The sequence below is a fragment of the Notolabrus celidotus genome, chromosome 22, assembly GCF_009762535.1.
Source record: "Notolabrus celidotus isolate fNotCel1 chromosome 22, fNotCel1.pri, whole genome shotgun sequence".
NCBI classification, from domain to species: domain Eukaryota; kingdom Metazoa; phylum Chordata; class Actinopteri; order Labriformes; family Labridae; genus Notolabrus; species Notolabrus celidotus.
Window position 1 is genome coordinate 25,173,379 of NC_048293.1, and position 21,939 is coordinate 25,195,317.

At 42.5% G+C, this 21,939-nt stretch overlaps 1 protein-coding gene across 1 annotated transcript; it reads right to left on the minus strand.

The window, feature by feature from the left end:
- Window positions 1-3,791: 3,791 nt before the first annotated feature.
- On the minus strand, window positions 3,792-10,743 carry ky (kyphoscoliosis peptidase). The gene is made up of 6 exons (XM_034675433.1): window positions 10,171-10,743; window positions 9,334-9,448; window positions 9,117-9,234; window positions 6,158-6,349; window positions 5,720-5,910; window positions 3,792-5,546 (listed from the first exon to the last, which is right to left on the minus strand). Exons 1-6 carry the CDS (start codon window positions 10,741-10,743, stop codon window positions 4,228-4,230), a joined length of 2,508 nt encoding a protein of 835 aa, XP_034531324.1. The 3' UTR covers window positions 3,792-4,227.
- Between the last annotated feature and the right edge of the window lie 11,196 nt (window positions 10,744-21,939).

Here is a 21,939-nt window from a genome sequence, read left to right on the forward strand (position 1 = left end):
TTTGACCCACAACATAACAGGAGGATTAAATTACCCTCAATTCCCAGTTAATTCCCATAATTCCCATGGAAAGTTTCCAATTTGGAATATTTCCAAAATTCCCCAGCTTAACTTCCCATGGAAATTTACCATAAACTTTCAGGGAATTTACCAGAAATGTTCAACCCCTTTGCAATCCTATGTGGAAGTTTCTCATCTAGCTTTATTTCTGAATACTTGCAGGGGAAGATGTCAAAGAAAAGGTTAGAGGAAAACAAATTAAAACACACAATCTGTTCATCTAATCTTTGATGGTCTTCTTTGCAAAGAAGCTCTTCATGACCGGTCAAATATTCCTCACAGGAGATTTTAAAAAGCAAGCGGGTGAAATGGTGGTCGATTTCTTCTGCCTGAAGTGCAGACAAACATTCCTTTACGTGATCGGCCAGAAAGCCAAGTACAACATAATGAAGTTATGTGTGTCAAGGAACACTTACTATTCAAGCTGGATGGTGTTTGATGTCATGATGACAGAATTAGATCCTGGAAAAAATGCAAAGGGCTCATTTTCTCTCCCCTCCCTTCATGAAAAGAGCGTATATAAATAACTAATCTTTATTCTGATGGGAGAGAAAAAAACAACAAACTTCAAAAGTGCCAAACTAACCTCCACGTTCTGTTTCTGAGGGTGTTCACGGCTCGTGAGCAAAACTGAAATGCATTTGCACAAAACTACTGTAACTTGTGTTTTTTTCCTGTGACGGATGCTTTTATATCTAATTGTTGTTTTTATTGCACCTCGTAATCCATTAAATATTTATATGGTTGACCAGCTTGGGTTTCTTTATCACTTATTGCAGCATCCACTTGAAGGTCCACACTGTGTTTCTGTGTGTGAGCTGTTTGGTGCTCAGATATCAGCAGACACACATGCCGCCCGTTCAGCATAGTAGTGGATTTATCACTTGGTGAAACAGCATGGATTCCCTCTGTGCTTCCAAACCCTGTATCAGCACCAACTGAGACAGGGAGCGCTCTGTTATTGTGGGGGGGGAGGTAGACTAAACAGAAAGTGTCTGCAGGGATTTGTGTGTGTGTGTGTGTGTATTTTGTGGTTTGGCTATTAACTCACTTTGTTAAAGAGAAATAGTGCTGAGAGAATGTAAGAAATTCTGCCCACATAACACAGTTTGAGCCCTCTGTTTCCTCCTGCTGTGTGTGTGTGTTCATAAGCAAGGAAGATCGTCTGTGTGTGTGTGTGTGTGTGTTTGTGTGTGTCCTTGTATTGTTGCCAGGCAGATACAGTCCTTCACATGGCTAACCTCTGACATCAGCGTTTCCTCGCCTCTCTGCTGCCACCACTGCGCCGCCACTTTCTCCCCAGCGACTCAAGGCAAGATCTCCCCCCCTGCCCAGATACACTTAGTACACTTCAAAAAACACTCTTAGCATATCACTTCCACCATTAACCGCCCCCTTTCTCATCCCCACCCCACTATTGTTGTATTTTTAACCGAGCCAGTGAGCTGTGGCTATTTGTGGCCTATTATGAAAGCCACATGTAAACACTCATCACTCTCACTGGCGTCTGCCAAAGCCTGCTGAGTGGGCCCAGGTCACTGCAACAATAGAGCAATGCACAGAGAGCGGCTTGGAAATATTTAACAGGCAAACTTCAGCCAGTGAAAATATGCAACATGTTTGAAAAGATGTCCCCGGCTTTAAATTCTGCACTTACACCAGTCAAACGTTTGGAAACACCTTCTCATTCAAGGGTTTGTATTTATTTGAATTATTGTAAACACTAGATTAATACTGAAGACATCAAAACTATGAAAGAACATATATGGAATTATTTAATGCACAAAAAAGTGTTAAACAAAGCAGAATATGTTTTATATTTTAGATTCTGTAAAGTAGCCCCCTTTTTCCTTCATGACAGCTTTGCACACTCTTGGTATTCTCTCAGTCTGCTTCATGAAGTGGTCTCCTGGAATGGTTTTTCTAATTAACATGAGCCTTGTCAAGAGTTCATTTGTAGAATGACTTGCCTTCTTAATGTGTTTGAGACCATCAGTTGTGTTGTTCAGAGGTAGGGTTAGAACACAATGGAGAACTACTGTTGTAATCCAGATTATGGCAGAACCAGATCATTTCATAGTTTGATGTCTTCAGTATTAATCTACAATGTTGAAAATAATTAATATAGATAAAAACCATTGAATGAGAAGGTGTGTCCAAACTTTTGACTGGTAGTGTATGTCAGCCAGGTTATTGACATGAATTACCTTGGTACATGAAGGTTGTGATCTTCAGATTTACTGAAATTATTTCAGAGTTGATGAATCAGGAGGAGATCAGGTCTGCTGAGGAAGTGAACTCTCTTAAATCTCTTCTGTAGGGGCGCTGGTGGCCTAGCGGTCTAAGCACCCCACATACAGAGGCTATAGTCCTCGTCGCAGAGGTCCCCGGATTGACTCCTGGCCGTAACCATGTCCTGCATGTCTTCCTCTCTTCTCCCCACATTTCCTGTCTCTCTTCAACTGTCAAGTCAAGCTTTATTTATAAAGCACATTTAAAACAACCTCAGTTGACCAAAGTGCTCTACAATTATTAGAATACAATATAATCACACACAAATATAACAATAAATAAAACAATAAAAGAATAGTAAGAGCTCAATTTAGGCTCATAAAGGCACAAAAGCCCAAAAATATGACTTAAAATAATATTAATAATCTCTTCTAAACACATAATTTTATCATAGAGCCTTTCCTGATTTTATCTGAATTTAATTTAAATTTGTTTTATTTTATTTTAACCGTCTTAAGAAATATATTTTGAAAGAATTGTATTCCTTTTGAGTTCTTTTAGGGGATTTAATGTCTTTTGAAATATGTTTTATTTCTTTGTCTTGACTTGTATTTTTATGAATTGCCTGTTTTATTTTGCTGCCCATGTGAAGCACTTTGTAACTTAGTTTTTGAAAAGTGCTCTACAAATAAAATTATTATTATTAATATTGTTAATCAATAATTTGGACCATTCGGAGGTTGGCCATGCAGGCTGGAGATCTTTGAAACCTGTGAATGGGACACAGTTTCAGAGCACATCAAGCTACATCCTCCAAATCCAAACGTAACCTTTTATGATGGCAACATTTATTGCAGGACGGTTAAATTAAACCGGCTATTTAGAGATATAAGTATTTAAAAAACTGCAAATAGCATGCTGCCTACTATTCAGAGCAGGTTTGGAGTGTGCAACTTCAAACTATGCCCCAAGTGAAGGAGTTTAAGTGTCTTGAGGTCTAGAGGTGTTCCAGGCACGTCAAACTGGTGGAAGGCCCCTGGAAAGACCCAGAACTTGGTGGAGCTGGAAAGTGTAGCTGGGGAGAGGGATGTCTGGGTCAATTTGCTTGGGCTGCTACCTCTTCAACCCGACCCTGGATAAATGCAAGAAGATGGCTGGATGGATGGAACTTCAAACTATTGAAGTGTAAGTTATGAACGCTTCATGGAGGAGTTTCTTTGCTTACATTCTTCAGTAGAAGTTTCTTACAGGACGCCTTCTGAAAGAAAACATGCAGTTTGTATTTTGCGACTATTTATCCATAACACAGTTGTGATGCTTGGATAAAGTTTAAGCTGGATTACCACCATGTTCCAGGGTGAACTTGTAACCTTTGCTGTCTTTTTTAGACCACTGTTACATGATTACCACTGAATTCTACAAAACTCAATTGGCAACTTCGTAGAATCCGTGCCTGTCGGGGAAATAAAGAGTGCTCCAGATATGGATAATGCTTTCACATACTATTTTTATTTCATCCTTTTTTTAAACAAGCATCATTCCAAAAGGCAGATTAACTCTCTATGACATAACAGCAATGATCAAATGCACTCCTGATCTGTTTGAAATCAAAGCTGAGCACCATTCTTTTCAAATGTTAATCTACTGACTACTACCTTCATCAAAGAACAGCTTTCATAAAACCCTTACACGTTGCCAGGTAGATTTGTTATTGCATTTGATGCGACAGAGTTTACATCTTCACCAGATCATGACTGGCACCGACCCGGATCCTTGTGTTTGCAGTGAGACCTGAAAGACTGTGAGTCAGAGTTATTTGAGATGTTTTCAGCAGCAGTCTGATTTAGTCTGTATCAAAAGCTCATTAGGCAGGTAGCTGCCATTCTCCATGAACTATCCATCTGGTCTTTTCCCAGCCTTTTGATTCCACACCTCTCAATCCACCTGCTTGATGTCAAAGGCCATCACAACATCCATATCGCTGGACTCCCCTGAGGCGGCGGCCAGTTTAAGCTGTTGTAACCCGTTCCCGCTGAAAACCTCGCCCTCCCAGACTCTGCTCTTATTCAGTTTCAGATCAGTCCTTGTCTCTCCCACTATGCTCACCCTCTGGACCCCAGGGACCCTCACCCTGAAGCGGACCCACGAGAGTGGCTCCAGCAAGCCCACACGAGGCTCAAAGAGCACGCAGCCTTTCCTCCAGGCTGAGTAGACACAGGGGAACGGAGGGCACGGCTGATCACAGCTGTTCCTCAGAACAAAGTCACACATGGGGCTGAAATCTCCACCGGGGGTGATCCTAGCGTACAGGCCCAGCCGGTACACCCCGGCATCAGGCAGGCTGACACTCACCGTCACTTTGGTGTCTGTGTATGTGCAGAAGAGGTGGCGTGAGAGCGGCACGGCAGCTGTTTTGTTCTCCTCTCTGCTGAGCACAGTGTGAAGCTCGAGGTCCCGCTGGTTGTGGAAGGTGATGTTGCACTTGCCTTGCTGGGTGCTCAGCAGTGCAGTCGTGTGGCTAAATTTGGTCAGCCCTGCCTCTGTTGTGCGGGTTCCCGGCCCGCACACTGAACCCAGGTTAGGGGGGAAGAGCTCATCCAGGCTGACCACCGTGCCTTTGCAGTGCAGCAGGAAGTTCGCAGCATTCTGGAACTTCACATCTGCTTTCTCGTGGTCCCGCACAAACACTGAGAGCCTGTAGAAGCCACGCAGAGGACATAAGACATGGCAGGTCAGGACATTCGGTTGAATCTGAGTCGCCACGCAGCGCTTAGATACTGCACTTTCAAGTTCTGGGTGCACCAGTTCACACAGCACCATCAGAGGCCTGGACGTCTTCAGCGCCAATTCAAAAACACCATCCACCACCTCAGCAACCTCACTCCCCTGGCTGCTGCCCGCCACCCCCAGAGACCCTGCAGCAGTCTGAAGACCCCAAGACACGAAGGGGTTATCTGGGATCTCCTCCATGGCCCTCGGGGTGGGACACTCGACGGTGAAGGAGCAGACCCAGAACAGAGGCGTGGTGGCAGTTTCAGGTCTGGAGAACACCTTCACGTCGTACACGCCGCTCGCAGGCGGGAGGAGCTGCAGCTTCATGTTCCGATGCGAGACCGTCAGGAGGCCGTAGGAGGAGTTGTTGGACTCTTTCTGCTCTGAGGCGCCGCAGTGGAGGAGGTCCTGGTGCTGCGTGATCTCATAGGTAAAGGTTGCAGGTCTGGAGAAGCCGAGAGACACATTTGCCTCGCCATCGTCTAAAGGAGGGAATCAGAAATGGACTTTCAGAAGAGTTGTGCATCCTTTGTCTCTCTTTGGAAGTAGAGTAGAGTTTTTAAGTGATGCAAATAATCCCATTCCAAAGTGCATGTAATTGTGCTGAAATGAAAGGACTTTGCACCCTCTTAAAATCAGAAAATGAAACACTGACCTGTTACGATGTGAGCCTGGTGAGGCTGGATCAGCCTGAGCCCCATGTTGAAGAAGGTCGAGGTTTTGAAGACCCTCCTCTCAAACTCCTCCAGAGTGATGGGCCCGTCCAGGAGCTGCCATTTCTCCTCGTCTGGAAAGTGGGAGTCGATGAACTCCTCGGGGTCCGTTAGAAAATAGAAATCGTCGAACCTTAGAGGCAACAGATGGAGACAGCAGACTGGTTTGAGACCCAACTCGCTGCTGGGTTTAGGGTGTGTGCACACACAAAAGAGCAAACTTGTCACAATTGCATTTCTGTGCTGCTTTAATGGAATCATTGGCAGTAAAAACAAAAAGCTAATTGCCTGATGCTGCTCTAAATTCCTGGATTGGGTGAACACTCAGTCTAGCACTAAATCTCTCCTGATTTGGATCCTTCCCTGCTTTGATTTCAAACCTTTTGACGAAGCTCTCGTGTTCCATATCGACTCGTCCTGCTCCCCAACAGGCGTCCAATAGGAACCACTGTCCTCCCAGAAGCACGGCGTTCCACAGGTGGTCAGAGTTCACATTCTTGAGGCTCTGGCCCTGACGGTACCCGATGCCTTTACTGTGGCCCGGGACTTCTTGGCAATCGATGCCGACCTCTCTGTGAACACGAACCATACAGAGAACGCACATCGTCTTTTGTTCCTCCATGATGTAAGATCATAATTCATCAATTCAGTTCATGTTATGTAGACTTGAAATGTTCAGCTTGAACTCAGAGTGGACCAAGGATGCAGAGCGCAGCACAATACTGAATGTCTGAGTATGAAGAGAAGAGGAAGCACACAGTCTTCACATCATTCTGCGTGATCTTTTTGTCCAGATCCATCAAATCTCAATGACACTAAGTAGTACAGTAAGCTCCATCCATCCCTTATCTATACCGCTTCTACCGTTCAGGGTCACAGGGGGAGGGTGGAGCCTATCCCAGCTGTTATTTTGTAAGAGGCAGGTACACACAGGACAGGTCGCCAGCCAATCACAGGGCTAACATATAGACACACAGCCACACATTCACATCTAGGGGCAGTTTAGGGAGGAAGTTGGAATATTGGCGTGGGAAGAACATGCAAACAGCTTTACTTTGGTTCAGATGAGAAGCTACATCATTGGCTTATTTATTTATTCAGCCATCAGTTTCGTTCAATAACTGGCTTCCCTCTCCCATAGACTGTATGAAAATGGAGGTAGTATCCGTGACATCACACATCTGTTTCTGAAGCGCTGTTTTGAGGCCAATCAGCGGTGGCAGCCATATTGGAAATGTTGAACTCATAACTGCTGTTGAGCGAGTGTGACGTAAAGAGGCGGGTCTTTAGCGTCCTAGGTAACAGCTACAGTGTTCCCGCCTGTCAATCAAGTCAGCTGTGCCTCTCATGATGGAAAAATCGTATTCTTATAATCTTAGAAAAACAAATTCACCCCGTATGGTGTGTGCTGATCCAGAAATGAGCTATCCAAACTACACTCGTTTTTTTGTACCAGGCTGTAAACATGTTGATTTGGACTCAGCCTCAAGTGGACACTCAATGAACTGCAGTTCTTAAAGGTGACATATCATGCAAAATGGACTTTTTAATGGTTTTCTACCTGAAATATGTTTCCCTGTCTACAAACCCCCCGAGAATGAAAAAAAATCCGTTCTGCCCCTGTTCTGATTTCTACACCTTTCTGTAAATGTGTGTGAAACGAGCCGTTTCAGACTTTCGTGTTTTTGTTACGTAACAACAATATCCGGTCTGTAACGGAGTCAGAGCTCGGAGCTTGTTCAGCCCATAGACTGTATAAAATACAACTCAACCCCTCCTCCGTTTTTCATTACCTGCACAAATGTGTGCTAACAAGGAGCTTAGAAGGGAGGCATGCTAGTTGTAGGCTGTCTTAATAAACACAAAGGTCGGTTTTACTCCCCACGTCTGCAGATTTGAAGATCTAGTGGAGGATTTTTATTTATCATGGATAAGTGCTAGCGCTATTTAGCATAGCCACATAGCTACATGTCGTAGCTGTAGCTGTGTACCAAGACACACGTCGACATACTGAGAAATAAAACAACAAGTAACACTAAATCTGTGACCAATCCTTCAGAAAGGTTCTGCTGCAGGCGCCTCTCCGTCAGGATCAGATTCTGGATCAGATTCAGAGGGTTGAAGTAACGCAGGTCTGTGAGCAGCCGTGTATATTCAGCCAACATGTAAACATTAAATCAACGTGCTGGAGAGCCGAGGGCACATCCACTTCCTGAGGGGGCGTGGTCAGAGAGAAAACAGACCGTTCTGAGGAGGGCTGAAGAAGAGAGATTTTCAGGCAGAACAAAATCTGATTTCAAAGTGTTTTTTTGAGCATAAACTTTAAAGACATGTTTTGGGGACCTCTTAGACCAATATATGTTGATGAAAAAAGCGTGATATGTCACCTTTATTACTTCTGCATTGGCTTCAATCCTTGTGGCCAGAGTTTGCCTCTTGCCCCCTACACATTTACACTGTTTGACTTCTGAGTGAAGGTCAGCATGCAAACTGTGGAGCATGGGCAGAACACCTGAGCCAGTTTGCCTCCAATTGAGTCGTATACATGCAGGAAAAAACTGATACCTGATCGCATGTTTCTTGGGGCTTTGAGAACTTGACTTGGTGTGATTTCAGTCAGACTGACATGTTGACACATATTTTACCATCATGTAAACACACTGATGAATCCAGTAGATAAGTGTTACATGCATGGTGTCACTTGTGATGACTAACAAAGTGTGACCATGAAGTCATCTCACTCTACAGTTCTCACATTGAATACCCCTTTTAGTATCTTTAAGCTAATTATTTTGGTTTTAAACCTGCAAAGTTATACCTTATAAACATTTTGCTGCCTCAGCTTGCAGTTGCTGAATCTCATACATCCTCTCTACGCTTCCTATCCGACACCAAATCAGCCAGTAAAAGCAATTAGCTGGTAAAAATAGTGGAGCATTTAACGACTTCAGTGTCAGATTATTCCCTCCAGAGCTGCATCGAAACTGAACCCTGTGCTTAGATTTTTCACTCTGTGTCTGCGGCTTATAATTCATTCCTCTCTGCTGGACTTATTTTAAAGCTATTGAATGAGCCAAACCAGTCTGATGATATGTTGGTGTTGTTTACAGAGCTTGAGCTGCTGCACCAGAGTGGACTAATATCAATAAATGCTGCTTTAACTTGCAAAGACTTGAAATGTTACCGCAAACTGGGATCAGTCTTAGTTTCTTGTAGATGGAGCCTCGAAACAGCCAAACCAGAAGTTAGCAAGTTTGTTGTGAGACAGTTGTTGCCTTGCTGGTGGTTCTGGTCTAATGTAGTCTGTTTCATTCAAAGCTTCAGTTTTGTACTGCTTACCTGCACATCTCTGTACAGAGGTTTGAGTAGCCGCAGCACACACCCCGACCGGTCGCTATCACCTCCTCTGGGGAGCTCACCTTCTCAGAGTGGCCGAGGTACCCGCTCACATCATACTCTACAAAGACAACATTCCTTTTAGTTCAGAGTGAGTCGTTAAGAAATGTAATGACATGAAGAAATGTCTGAAATATGTGAAGGTCAGTGAAATACCCACCGATGTTGTGGCACAGCCAGACCCAGATTGCACGAATTCTCTCCAGTTCATTCCTTGCTCCTTGTGTGATACTCTGTGCTATAGTCTTCACATCATACACACACTTTTCCTTCAGCTGAGCACACACACACACACACACACACACACACACACACACACACACACACACACAGACAGACATACTGTTAGATAACGTGTGGGTACCCAATCACAGTTTCAAGTTTTCACATTCAGCAAGCGTGCAACCATATTTTCGTATTTGCGTCATCCTACGACATCATCCCATTTGCCCACATGTTTCAGTGTCATTCAGTGTATTCAGCAAACTGAGTTACCATTCATGCTCAAGGATGTCAGTGCAGCCTGAGAGCTGCTGTATTTGTTATGGTTTTAGTGCAACAGATGAGAAGATGTTATCATTCCTGCAGCGCTCAGGGACACTCCAAAGATACGATACAGATACATTCATTGTCTACGTTTTCAGGCTGAAGGCAGAGATGTGTGTCTTTGACTTGTGTGTGTAAATACATGCCATGCAATCTCTGTTCATCCATCTCTGTTGGTTGTTCCAAGTTAGCTTTGGTTCAGTTTTATCCTCCTGTTTGGCCTCCAGGATAATCTGACTGCATCTTCTAGATTATTTCACAAAGATGCAACCGAGAACGAAATAGTAGTTTTAGAGAGACAGGTGATGCATGGACTCTTGTTAGTCACCAGGTTAGGATTCAGTTTTTACCAAATTAAGAAGTGAGAGGTAAGTAAATGTGCTCTGAGTCTCAGATGTTACCCCTCCCTGTGTTATGCAACACCAGGATGATAGTGTATTGTTGTCATCACCTCTGCTCCCGCCCTGATGGCGTGCGAGTCAACCCTGTGGAAGACCTCCGAGTTGGCGAAGAGGTCCTTTCGACACCTCCTCTTCCCTGTCGCCGCAGAAGATACCCTCTGTCCAAGGTGTGGTTTCAGTTTCAGATGCCTCTGCTCCTCGACATCCTTCCTCACCGCGCTCTTCTTCACCACAGTGATTGTCCTCGCCGCGCTCTCTGACGACAGCTGCCTCTTTGCTGCAGGGCGCTGATCCTCATTCTCAACAGTCAGTTTCTCAAACACACTTCTCCTGCAGACCACAGCACTCAGGGAGGCTTCTGCACAGTCCAGGACCTGGGCCGCAGCCATGCCTCCCATTGGGTGACCCTTCTGACTTTCATGGACCCGGTTCTCATCTTGAACCAGAGCTCCAACCACTGCAACGAGGTTTGGCTCGCTTATGATTGGGTTCTCTTGGAGGTCATGGAGTGCAAAGGCCTTGTTCTGGACGCATCCCTTCTGGGTCAGCTCATCTGGCTGAGGAAGGCGTGCAGCGCAGGAGAAGGGGAAGGAAAACTTCTGAATTGCAACTTTGGCTGACATTATGCTGGAAGCATGGCGCCCTACCCAGAGAGAAGGTAGATACTATTCAGAACACATTTGCCATTTTCTCAGAACTATTTATAGCAGCTGCTCTTAATCCTGTGAGCAGGTAGGGCTTCAGTACTTTGTTCAACAGCTTAAGTTGCTGTGGGAACCCTTCACAAAAGATTCAAAGCACTATTGCACACGCTGCACTGAGTGAAGCAGGGAGTATTTTCATGCAGTACTTTCTGTGCAAGACAGTGATGAATTGGCAATTATATCATGTCTATTCATGACCAGAAATTAACGCAAAGGTTGGAATCATTAGTCACTGTCAAGGCTAAAAAAGTCAAAACCTTCACCGAATTAGTGCGAGCGTATAACTTTCTATATGAAGCCTCTGATTGATGGCTGTACTGTATATATGCAACACGTGTCAACACAAAAATGAACACAAAATCTCTATTCTTTTAACATGACTCTCATCGGAACAATGATGGGAATCGTAACAGAGCTGCAACACCAGCGCTGAAAAATGTACTTTTCAAAGGAGCAGCCTGTTGGCAGAGCAGAAACGCTGACTGTCCTTCAACCTCACGACCCACAATTGAAAGCCCATGCTGGCATGTATCTGAAGGACACTTCAGCTGGGCATGAAGTCCCATCAGCTCTGTGGGGCAGTGTGCTGCGGCTGACCCTGACCTCTGACCTTCCTAGAGTGCAACTACAGTGAAAGTCACGAAGGATATAGCGAGGTTCCACTCCTCATGTTGGAATAAATCCAACTGAACAAATGTTTGTCCTCCAGAGAAATCAAACATTTTTAAAGTTTCAGTCATACTTCACTGAAATTTAAGATAACTCTTCAAAATGTTGCAGATTCACCTCACTAGAACAAAAGAGAGGTAAAACCCTTTATAGGAGGCTACAGCCCTAGAAGTCGATTAGGCTTTACTCACCCTGAGAGGATTTAAAATGCCTGTTGGATGTTCGCTGAAGTGCCAGGCAGAGATGTTTCCACTGTGTGTTCTCAGTGGTCCCCACTTGCAGGGGGAGCTTATATACTCTGCCAGTGGCCTGCCAGGACAGGCCCCAGAATAACAGGCCTAAAAATACTACAAAGCAGTTAAGACCAGCCAATAGAGTAAGCCCCAACTCAGGAGTGTGACGTCTGTGCGTGTGTGTGTATATCTTTAAGTGTGTGTGTTTGTGTGGTTTGCAGATGCATGTTGTGATGTGCTGGTACATGATCCGTGCATGCATTTGCTAATCAGTACGTACACACTGCAGCATATGTGAGCGCACAAGGGGGGGTGTGAATTTGTAAATGTGGGTGTGTCAGGTTGTGTATGTTGGCATGTGACCGTATGGATCGTTTGTGTGGCGTAAATAAGTGGATGGAAAAGTTGGCAGTGAGCACGTGTTGGGTGCGATGGAGGAGTCACGTTCAACAAAGAGTCCGTGTTTCAAAGAAAGGAACAGAAGGGTTTATGAAGACGCCTGGCATACGGTAAGTGCTACATGAACGTGAAATACAAACTCAGTCAGCGCTGATTCTGTCACACGCATCCGAATACACACATATAACTCCTCATAGATTGCTTTGAACACACATCTGGGTACATGCTTATCACTTTATTAATGAATGTTTGGATACTCAAAGAAATATGGATTAATGGAGGAGGCAAATACCTCAACACATTTAAAGCTTCCATTAGTGCACTTAATGGAGCAAAATAAACTGGTAACACAACGTTGATATGATGTTCACATGAGCAAATTACAGCCTATTGACCAAGCGGCAAACTCCGGTCTCAAACTATGAAGCCAATACGGAAGTGATATAAACTGCAATACATTGAAAATCTGCTTGAGGCTGGCTGCAGAAACACCGAAGAACCACATAGACATGAATGGGAAAAAGACGATCTTTGCAGCATTAATAAACATGTTTACAGCCTGGTTCAAAAAAACGTCTTGGCCCTACAACGCTAATCTCTCTAATGGCACACACTGTACGGGGGGTGAATTTTTTTCTAACATGACGGTTAAGAAGATATTAAGATTATGAGTTTTGCCCAAATAAGGACATGACTGACGTGACTCCCGGTCGGGAACACACAGCCATTGGCTAAGAGACTCACACTACGTCACACTCTGCCTAGTTGAGTTCCGCATTACCAATATGGCTGCCGCCGTCGATTTGCTTCAAAACAGCTCTCAGGAACAGATGGGTGACGTCACGGATACTACGTCCATATTTTATACAGTCTATGCTATTGACACGTCTTGCACAGCCTAATGTTTGAACTCACTGTGAGCAATATTTGGAGCCACCTAGTGATCAAAAGTCTAATGTTTACTCTCCTTTTGGCTCAGCTTTGGTCTCCACCAACTTCTGAGGAACCCTTTAGTGGCTGCTGAGGAAGCTGCAGGGTCAGAGGAAGAAGACCAGACATAGAAAAAATAGGACAAGTAGTTAGAGAGGTTGATTACCCTGATTACCAAGCTGTGTTAAATACTTGATTCTGATTGGTCGATTCCTGATTCAATATTCAACAACAGAAATTACGCCAGGGACAACCTGTTCACACGTCATATCAGATCAATCCATGCGAAGGAGTTCCAGCACATTCCAACTCGGCCTGTTGACACTGTGGTAAAAATGTTAGTGTCTGTCAGTCAGTGGGAGTAGCCTGAGGAGCTACTGGACTCCAACCATCTCTGATAGGCGAAAGTGGAGCAACATCCTGGCCTGCAATCCATTCAACAGCAACAAAGCTGGTGAGCATCTCTAAGCTGCCTATTGGTAAAAAGTAACTTAAACATGAGTGGTCATGATAATAGCAACAATGCTTAGCTGCAACATTTGCCCCATTTATGTTGAAGAATTCCTGCAGAAGTCCCCCAGACCTTGTCTGGAAAATATTCAGTTTGATGTTAAATTGTCCTGCAAGAAGGCTGGTAAGAACCTGTTACCTTTGTAGCATTTCTAACCGTGGAATAAGAGGGACGGCATCCATAAAGCATTTAAAATGTACTTATGTCTGGGTTGCTGCAACAACCGAATTCCCACCCGGGGATCAATAAAGTAATATTTGATCTTATCTTAAAATCAATAAAATAATCTTTGAATCAATATTTGGTGTCAACTTGTTAATGTCCTAAGTTGGAGGGCAACTTCACTTCAGGGTCCTGCTCACTGTCAGGATTCTAATTTGCATAACCCCCAATTCACTATACATCGTCTCTTACATATTGGTTTGATTCCTTCAGACATCTCTGGTTCATTTTTTTGCTATTTTTTCAATACTTTGATTGAAAAAATGGGACGCCTTATTCTAAATCATTGGCTTGTCCCTTTAAGATGCTAATATCGTCTCCACGCTCACCAGCTAACTGCTAACTCTGCAAGCATTGGGCTTAAGCAAGCTACACGAAAGAATCCTGCGGAGTTGAGAGATCATTTTCTGTTTCTGCATTCATATAAATAACCCCTATCCCATCATACTGTGTTACCTAATGTGTAATCATAGGGGTTTTGATAAATGGCTTTATGAGAAAAAAAATCCTAGCCCAAGTCTTTTGGAAAGGTTAGATAGAGATATGGCTCCTTATCCAGTTTGGTGACGGGATATATATGTGGGTGGAAACTAATTACAAAAGATCAAACAGGAAGTAAAGAGGCATTTCTAAAAACAGGTGGTTTATAACCCAGCCAGAGATTTAATTATGAGCATTACATAAATAGAGCACGAGGTACGGAGGGAGATCCATGCAGAAGCAGAAAACGCAGACACTGTCCCTTTAATGTTTTTAAATCAAAGCCCAGCTCAGAGTATTTTCCTGTACTTTTGAACCTTTACGCTCAACCACTGTGAGGGTTTACTCACCTTCCCTTTGAACATGTAAACATAAGAATGTTGAACCCAGCTTTCATCAAATCAATCCCCATCAAAACGAAGAGGAAAAAACAAGAACTTGTTGGATGATCACCATAAAGTATCACCCCACAGATACATTATTACGTAACACCGCCATATGCTGGTGTTGATGTTGAAGCTCAGGCACGGCGGAGGGATAGCCACCTCCGCTGGTGGTGGATCCTGAGCCAGCTGACTGTGAAACCGAGGAGTAATAACGCCATCTGGAACAGCTGTCAGCCAAGGAATCTCACCCTGGCTTATTAGGGAGAGCAGAGGGGCAGGGAGGGATTCTCTCCAACTCAAAGAGAGGTGGAATACATGGAGAGGAGATGTGAGGCACTGATATGGCAGAGGAATGAAAAGGAAATCACTGCAGGCTGAAAGAAAAGAGGGGAACGTTAATCTGCTTCCAGGCTGCAGTGAATTTATTATAGTGAGAAAATATGGATTTCAGTCCTTTCTCAGCTCATGAGCTTTAGATGAAGAAGTCTCTTTGTGGTTTATCCCAAAACTCAGGAACCGCTTCATAACTATCAGGTAACAAACCTGTGAAGACTGGTTCTATGTGTGTTCATTGTACAGTGGTACAAAAATAGACATCGAAAGAATATATATAGAGATCAAACATTACATTAAAGATGTTACTGGCTGTGATACATGTTCAAAGACATCACTGAAGGTCTACTTACTTGTGTTTTTCTGAAGAGTGGATCACATCTCACTGTGTCCACATACTTCATGTCAGCCTTGCTCCTCCAAACATCACTGATCTGTCATTTTATGTTCCAGCTGGATCACTGAGGTACTCGAATGCTTCCGTTTTAAATGTTCCTCGTGTGTCTCACACAAAGAGAGAGAGCTTTCTGTTTTTAGGCCCCTAAGCTGTGGAACCCTCTGGACACTGAAACGGCGAGCTCTCTGGGTGTTTTTAAAAGTAAACTTAAGACTTACCTTTTTAATCGAGCTTTTAATTTAAAAGGAGTCTTTTTTTTTTTGATTTTCTTTGGCAGACAGTACATATCAAAACAAAATCAGTGCATACACATATCTCTGTATGAGGTAATCAGTGTGCAATACAGGTATAAAAACAGAGGCAGTATGGCATGTACAACTTCAGACGGTAATAAAGTGCCTATAACATTATCCCACCCCACCCGCCCTCCTCCCATCCCCTCCCTCCTCCCATCTCCTCCCTATTTGGTCACAATAAGACGAAGACAGCAACATAAGTTACAATTTTTGGAGTAATTTTAAGCCCTGGACTGAATTATTATTATAATCATTGCTTTAACATTTATTTATCTTATTTATTTATCTATTTATTTCTTGTATTCATCTGATCTTGTTAATGCTACCTTTTTTTTTAACTTTTCTTCCCACTCTTACCTATTTTATTGACTTTACTGTATTGATTTTATTTTATTTTTGAGTGTTTTATTTATAATAATGCCTTTTATAATTGTACCATTGCTCTTGTTTTCTGTCTCGCTCAAGCAGCAACCTCAGGTCTAAAAATAGGAGTCCAATGGGTGAGTGTTATAAACTGCAGTTCATCAAGGATCCACTTGAGGCTGATTCAGGAAGTACCAGAAACCACATACACACCAATTCAAAAAAGCCGATCTTTACAGCAGAAATAAATATGTTTACAGCCTGGTTAAAAAAAAACAAGTGTAGTCTGGATAGCTCATTTCTTGATCAGGGGGTGAATTTTTTCATAGGGCTGTAATATCAAAGATGTTAAGATTATGAGTCTTCCAATGAAGACTTGAGGCCGACGATTGGCCTCAAAACAGCGCTTCAGAAACAGATTGGTGACATCACGGATACTACATCCATTTATTACACAGTCTATGTTCTCTCTGTTATTTTGTGAAGCACTTTTGGCTGCATGTTAATATGAAAGGTGCTATATAAATAAAGTTGAGTTAATAATAATAATAATGCATTTTATTTATAGGCGCCTTTCTTGACACTCAAGGTCACCTTACAACATTTAAAACAAACAGAGTTTAAATAACAAACAGTAAATTAAACACAATTTAAAAAGTTTTTAAAAAACGGACAGTGGAGTTGTGGTCAGATGGAGTAAACCAGTCTAAACAGATGAGTTTTGAGTTTGGATTTAAAATGTGGGAGTGAGTCAGTATTACGGAGGTCAAGTGGGAGAGAGTTCCAGAGCTGGGGAGCAGAGCGGCTGAAGGCTCTGCTCCCCATGGTAACAAGGCGCCCAGGGGGGATCAGTGAGATGGATGGAGGAGGAAGATCTGAGGGTGCGGACGGGTGTGGCAGTATGGAGGAGGTCAGAGAGATATGGAGGGGCGAGGTTGTGTATGGATTTGAAGGTTGAGGAGGAGTATTTTGTAGTTGATCCGGTCTGTGATGGGGAGCCAGTGGAGCTGTTGCAGGATGGGTGTGATGTGGTGGATGGAGGCGGTGCGTGTGATGATAGTTGAGTTGAGTTCACAAGAAGATTGTCCTCTGCTTCCTAAGCCTACATTTATAATTTCAGTCATGTGACAACAGATCAAGAGTTGTGTCTCTGCAGTAGAAGTCTCAATCCGGCGGAGAAAATCAATCAAAGGCTTCTGTGGAGGAAAAAGTGATAGTCTTAAGTTTAGACTTAAACGTGTCAAAGTCTGGTTGCATCATCAGGTTGTCCTGAGTGGGCAGCACAGGACCGAGATACATCTTTACCATGTTTGCTTCTGACTGCAGGCGAAACACCCGTTTCCCTGTGATCTGCAGGACCAGCTGAGTTCAGACTTTCAGACACATCAGAAACACATTTTGCCCTTCAGCTGTTGTTATTCAAGAACCTGCAGAAGCACTTTAGAATCATTACTGTAACTAAGCAGGAGCTCACTTTTCTTACTTCTTGTGAGCAGCAGCAGCAGCGGAGTATGTTGCAGTTTTCTTTTTAGGTAGATCAAGAACAAGAGTGCACTGCACCCTGCTGAAGATGAAGGCGTGGATCGGTATCTTTAAATCTCTCGTGGACAGGAGACCTCTGATTCTTGATATTTTTAGATGACTCTAAGCCGATGTAGTCATTGTTGCAGCAGTGCTGTCGTGATGGAGCACCTGGAGCTAGCATCAAAACGAAACAATGGACTTTAATTTCAAATCTTTGACCTGCTGGGACAAATAAAGGTTTGTAAGAGAGACTTTCAATGAGACAACTTTGTAAAAGTCTTCTGAGGAATTTCAATACAGCAGACATCTACCTGAGGGTTCTTGGCATGAAATAATTGAAGTACCCCTGTGAGTTTCCAAACTTGACTGCCAAGAAGTCGGCTCTTTTAGCAGATGATAACAACAGCTGGTGAATATGGCTTAAAACAACTTAATCTGGATGGATTTGCTCTAAAAGAGACAAAATAATGGGTTAGTCATGCTTTGTGATTTTGAATATTTATTCCACCAATGGTAAAAATAACACCCTGTGGCGAGAAGTAGGCTTATTACTATAAGTATAGGCCTTTTACTAACATGAGAGTTATAGTAATTCTGGATTATGTGGAAGTACTTTAGGTATATCTCCAATAGAGCATTACAAAAATAGCCCATCTGAAAGCTGCTGGTTTCCAGTTTCTATTCCAACTATTCTATTCCAATTTTCAGAGAGGTGTCAGTTGCTGAAGGTATGGGTAACATGTGAAAAAGGGGGGTGTAAAAAACCATAACATCATATTATTTGCTCATTCAAATAACTGATAACAGTTTAATACTACATTACCTTATATGGTTATTTTATTTTAAAGGTACAGTGTGTAGAGATGGACCTAATTTGGCTCCCTTACTCACCCATCCCGTCAGAAAAGTGATGGTGGCCTTCGAGAACAAGTAGTTCCCGTGATGCATAATAAGAATGATCCTCCATTTGTCAAATTTTTACCACCAGAAATCGATCCAAAGACCACTGTCTCCTCTTCTTCGTTATTTGAGTAACCGTCGAACAAATGTATCTTCTTCTTGTATAGTATTTTTGGCTTGAAATGCCCATCCCAAGTACCTACTGTATGTAGCAGGCAAGCGGCAACCTCACATCTCAAAATATGAAGCCCATGTGGAAGTGTTATAAATTGCAATTCATCGAGGAATCCACTAGAGCAGGGGTGTCCAAACTTTTTTCAAAGAGGGCCACATATGATGTTGTCAGAATACCTCAGGGCCAGTGTATCCTACTGAGACTTAGGAATCCTAAAAGTTATATATGAAATATTTATTTAATAACAATCATTTTAAATTTTGTCTCAATAAATCAGTAACTAGGTAGTCCTCAGTTCTCCACAAGCCATGTACACATGAGCAAACGTTATCTGGTCGGGCAATGTGGGAAAAAGTATTGTATCATTATTTTCCTATGGCAGGATCATGATCTGGATTTCATCACACTTCTTTTTCATGTGGTTTTTAAGACCTTTCTGACAAGCAGGCAACATTTTAAGAACAAAATAATTATTTTCCTGAGTTCTGAACATTTTTGATGCACCAAATTTTGCATTTTCTGCACAATTTCTTGTGTCTTGTGTCCTCTTTTGTGTCTTCTGAAGTTTTAGTGTTCATCTAGAACATTTTCACATCATGATAAAAAACATTAATTTGAAAACTTGTCAGCTTTAAGAGTTCTTGTGTTTCTTCTTTATTGCCGTCTTGCAGAATTCCCAGAGCTTTGGCTTTAGACAGGTAGTCCATATGAAGCTTTTTGAGACGTTTCTGGATTGACTTTAGTTTTGTTTGTAGAAAGAAACTGTGATTAATTTCTTTGCTATAAATAACGCAATTTAAGATGGAAGCTTGGGGCCATAAATAAATGGACCTTGGGCCGCAATTGGCCCCCGGGCCATACTTTGGACACCCCTGCACTAGAGGCTGGCTGCAGAAACAACGGAAACCACATAGACTCCAATTCAAAAAAGCCGATCTTTGCAACATTAATAAACATGTTTACAGCCTGGTACAAAAAATGAGTGTAGTCTGGATAGCTCATTTCTCGATCATCACACTGTACGGGGGGTGAATTTTCATTACGCTGTAATTTCAAAGATATTAAGATTACAAGTCTTCCAATGAAGACTTGAGGCCAACAATCGGCCTCAAAACAGCGCTTCAGAAACAGATGGGTGACGTCACGGATACTACATCCATTATTTACACAGTCTATACTCTCTATTATTTTGTGGAGCACTTTTGGCTGCATGCATATGAAAGGTGCTATATAAATGAAGTTGAGTTAATAATAATAATAACCAATTAAAAAAAGACGATCTTTGCAGCATTAATAAACATGTTTACAGCCTGGTTCAAAAAACAGCTTGGCTCTACATAGCTAATCTCTATCAGCACACACTGTACAGGGATGACTTTTTCTTATTATAACACAACGGTTCAGAAGATATTAAGATTACAAGTTTTTGACCAAATAAGGACATGACTGACTTGACTCCAGGACGGGAACACATAGCTGTTGGCTAGGAGGCTCAAACTCCGCCTCTTTACGTCACACTGCCTGGTTTAGGTCCACATTTCCAATATGGCTGCTGCCGTTGATTGGCTTCGAAACAGCGCTCAGGAACAGATGGGTGACGTCACGGATACTACGTCCATTATTTATACGGTCTATTGTAGCAGGCGGATTTGAAAACAGCCAGTATCTTCATGCCCCCCCCCCCCTTCAAAAGTTTGGGCCCCAGTTGGGCCACCCCATCCACAAAAGTCCAGCTCCACCCCTGCTTATATTTCACTGGCCCCGCCCACCAGTCATACAGGGTGATCAGTGATTTATGTAAAGAGTATTAAACAGTCAGGGAGTATGTAAAGTGAGAACAAGCTGATTAGATATGGAGAGAATATTGTGTCTTTAATATGCAATCAAAAATAATGGATTTGAGAACAAAAAACAATTTTGCAAACAAAATTATGATTTGAAAAATATGAAATAATGCTATGAATAAAGGAAATATATTTGTGATTAAATATGTATCTTTATAAATCCACTCTTTTTTTGTTACAAACAAAAATATTATTCTCACGAACCACAGATTCGTTTGCGTTTCCAGTTTTTGCGTTTGCGTTTCTACATAACTGTCATGGGCGGGACCTCCCCTGAGAGATGCAAGAAGCCTCCTGATTGGTCAGTCTCACTCAGAGAGACGGTGTGACAACTTCCACCCCAACAAGTTGTTGCCGCGAAGGGGGACATATCAACATGGAGAAACAGGTACGTTTTGCGTAACATACCTGTCTATTTTCTGTCTTATTGGTGCTATTAAGGTTACACTTGTCGTTCGTTCTTCCAGTGTTTTTTTCCCCTAACCGTTTTAGACGGCGGTATCAGACATTAACACCCAACACGCTGTGTGCTCGTCATAAGTGACTGACTTTATTACCGCCCGGCTTTAGTGACAGTTATCCTAATTTCATAGTTATCGGCCTGTTTATAAATAAATAAACAAACTTTTTCATTAGATATACTATCAGAACAAATCAGGAGGCGTGTGTGTGGATTGTTGAGGGGTCATTCCTCCTTTAAGTTAAGTAAAAAGAAACTTAAAGCATAAAAGGGGCCATATTTTCACTGATCTTCAACCCTTAGGGTTTGATCATGTTTTATTTATCACTGTCGCTGGTACCAGAAAGCAGCATCAGGAAGCAGTTTACTGAGGTAACTGTTATTATGACTGTTTAATTTATAAACAGGCCGATAACTATGAAATTAGGATAACTGTCATTAAAGCCGGGCGGTAATAAAGTCAGTCACTTATGACGAGCACACAGCGTGTTAGGTGTTACCATCTAAAACGGTTAGGGGAAAAAAACACTGGAGAAAGAAAGACAAGTGTAACCTTAATAGCACCAATAAGACAGAAAATAGACAGGTATGTTACGCAAAACGTACCTGTTTCTCGATGTTGATATGTCTCCCTTCGCGGCAACAACTTGTTGGGGCGGAAGTTGTCACACCGTCTCTCTGAGTGAGACTGACCAATCAGGAGGCTTCTTGCATCTCTCAGGGGAGGTCCCGCCCATGACAGTTATGTAGAAACGCAAATGCAAAAACTGGAAACGCAAACGCAAAAACTGGAAATGCAAACAAATCTGTGGTTCGTGAGAATAATAATTTTGTTTGTAACAAAAAAAGAGTGGATTTATAAAGATACATTTTTAATCACAAATATATTTCCTTTATTCATAGCATTATTTCATATTTTTCAAATCATAATTTTGTTTGCAAAATTGTTTTTTGTTCTCAAATCCATTATTTTTGATTGCATATTAAAGACAC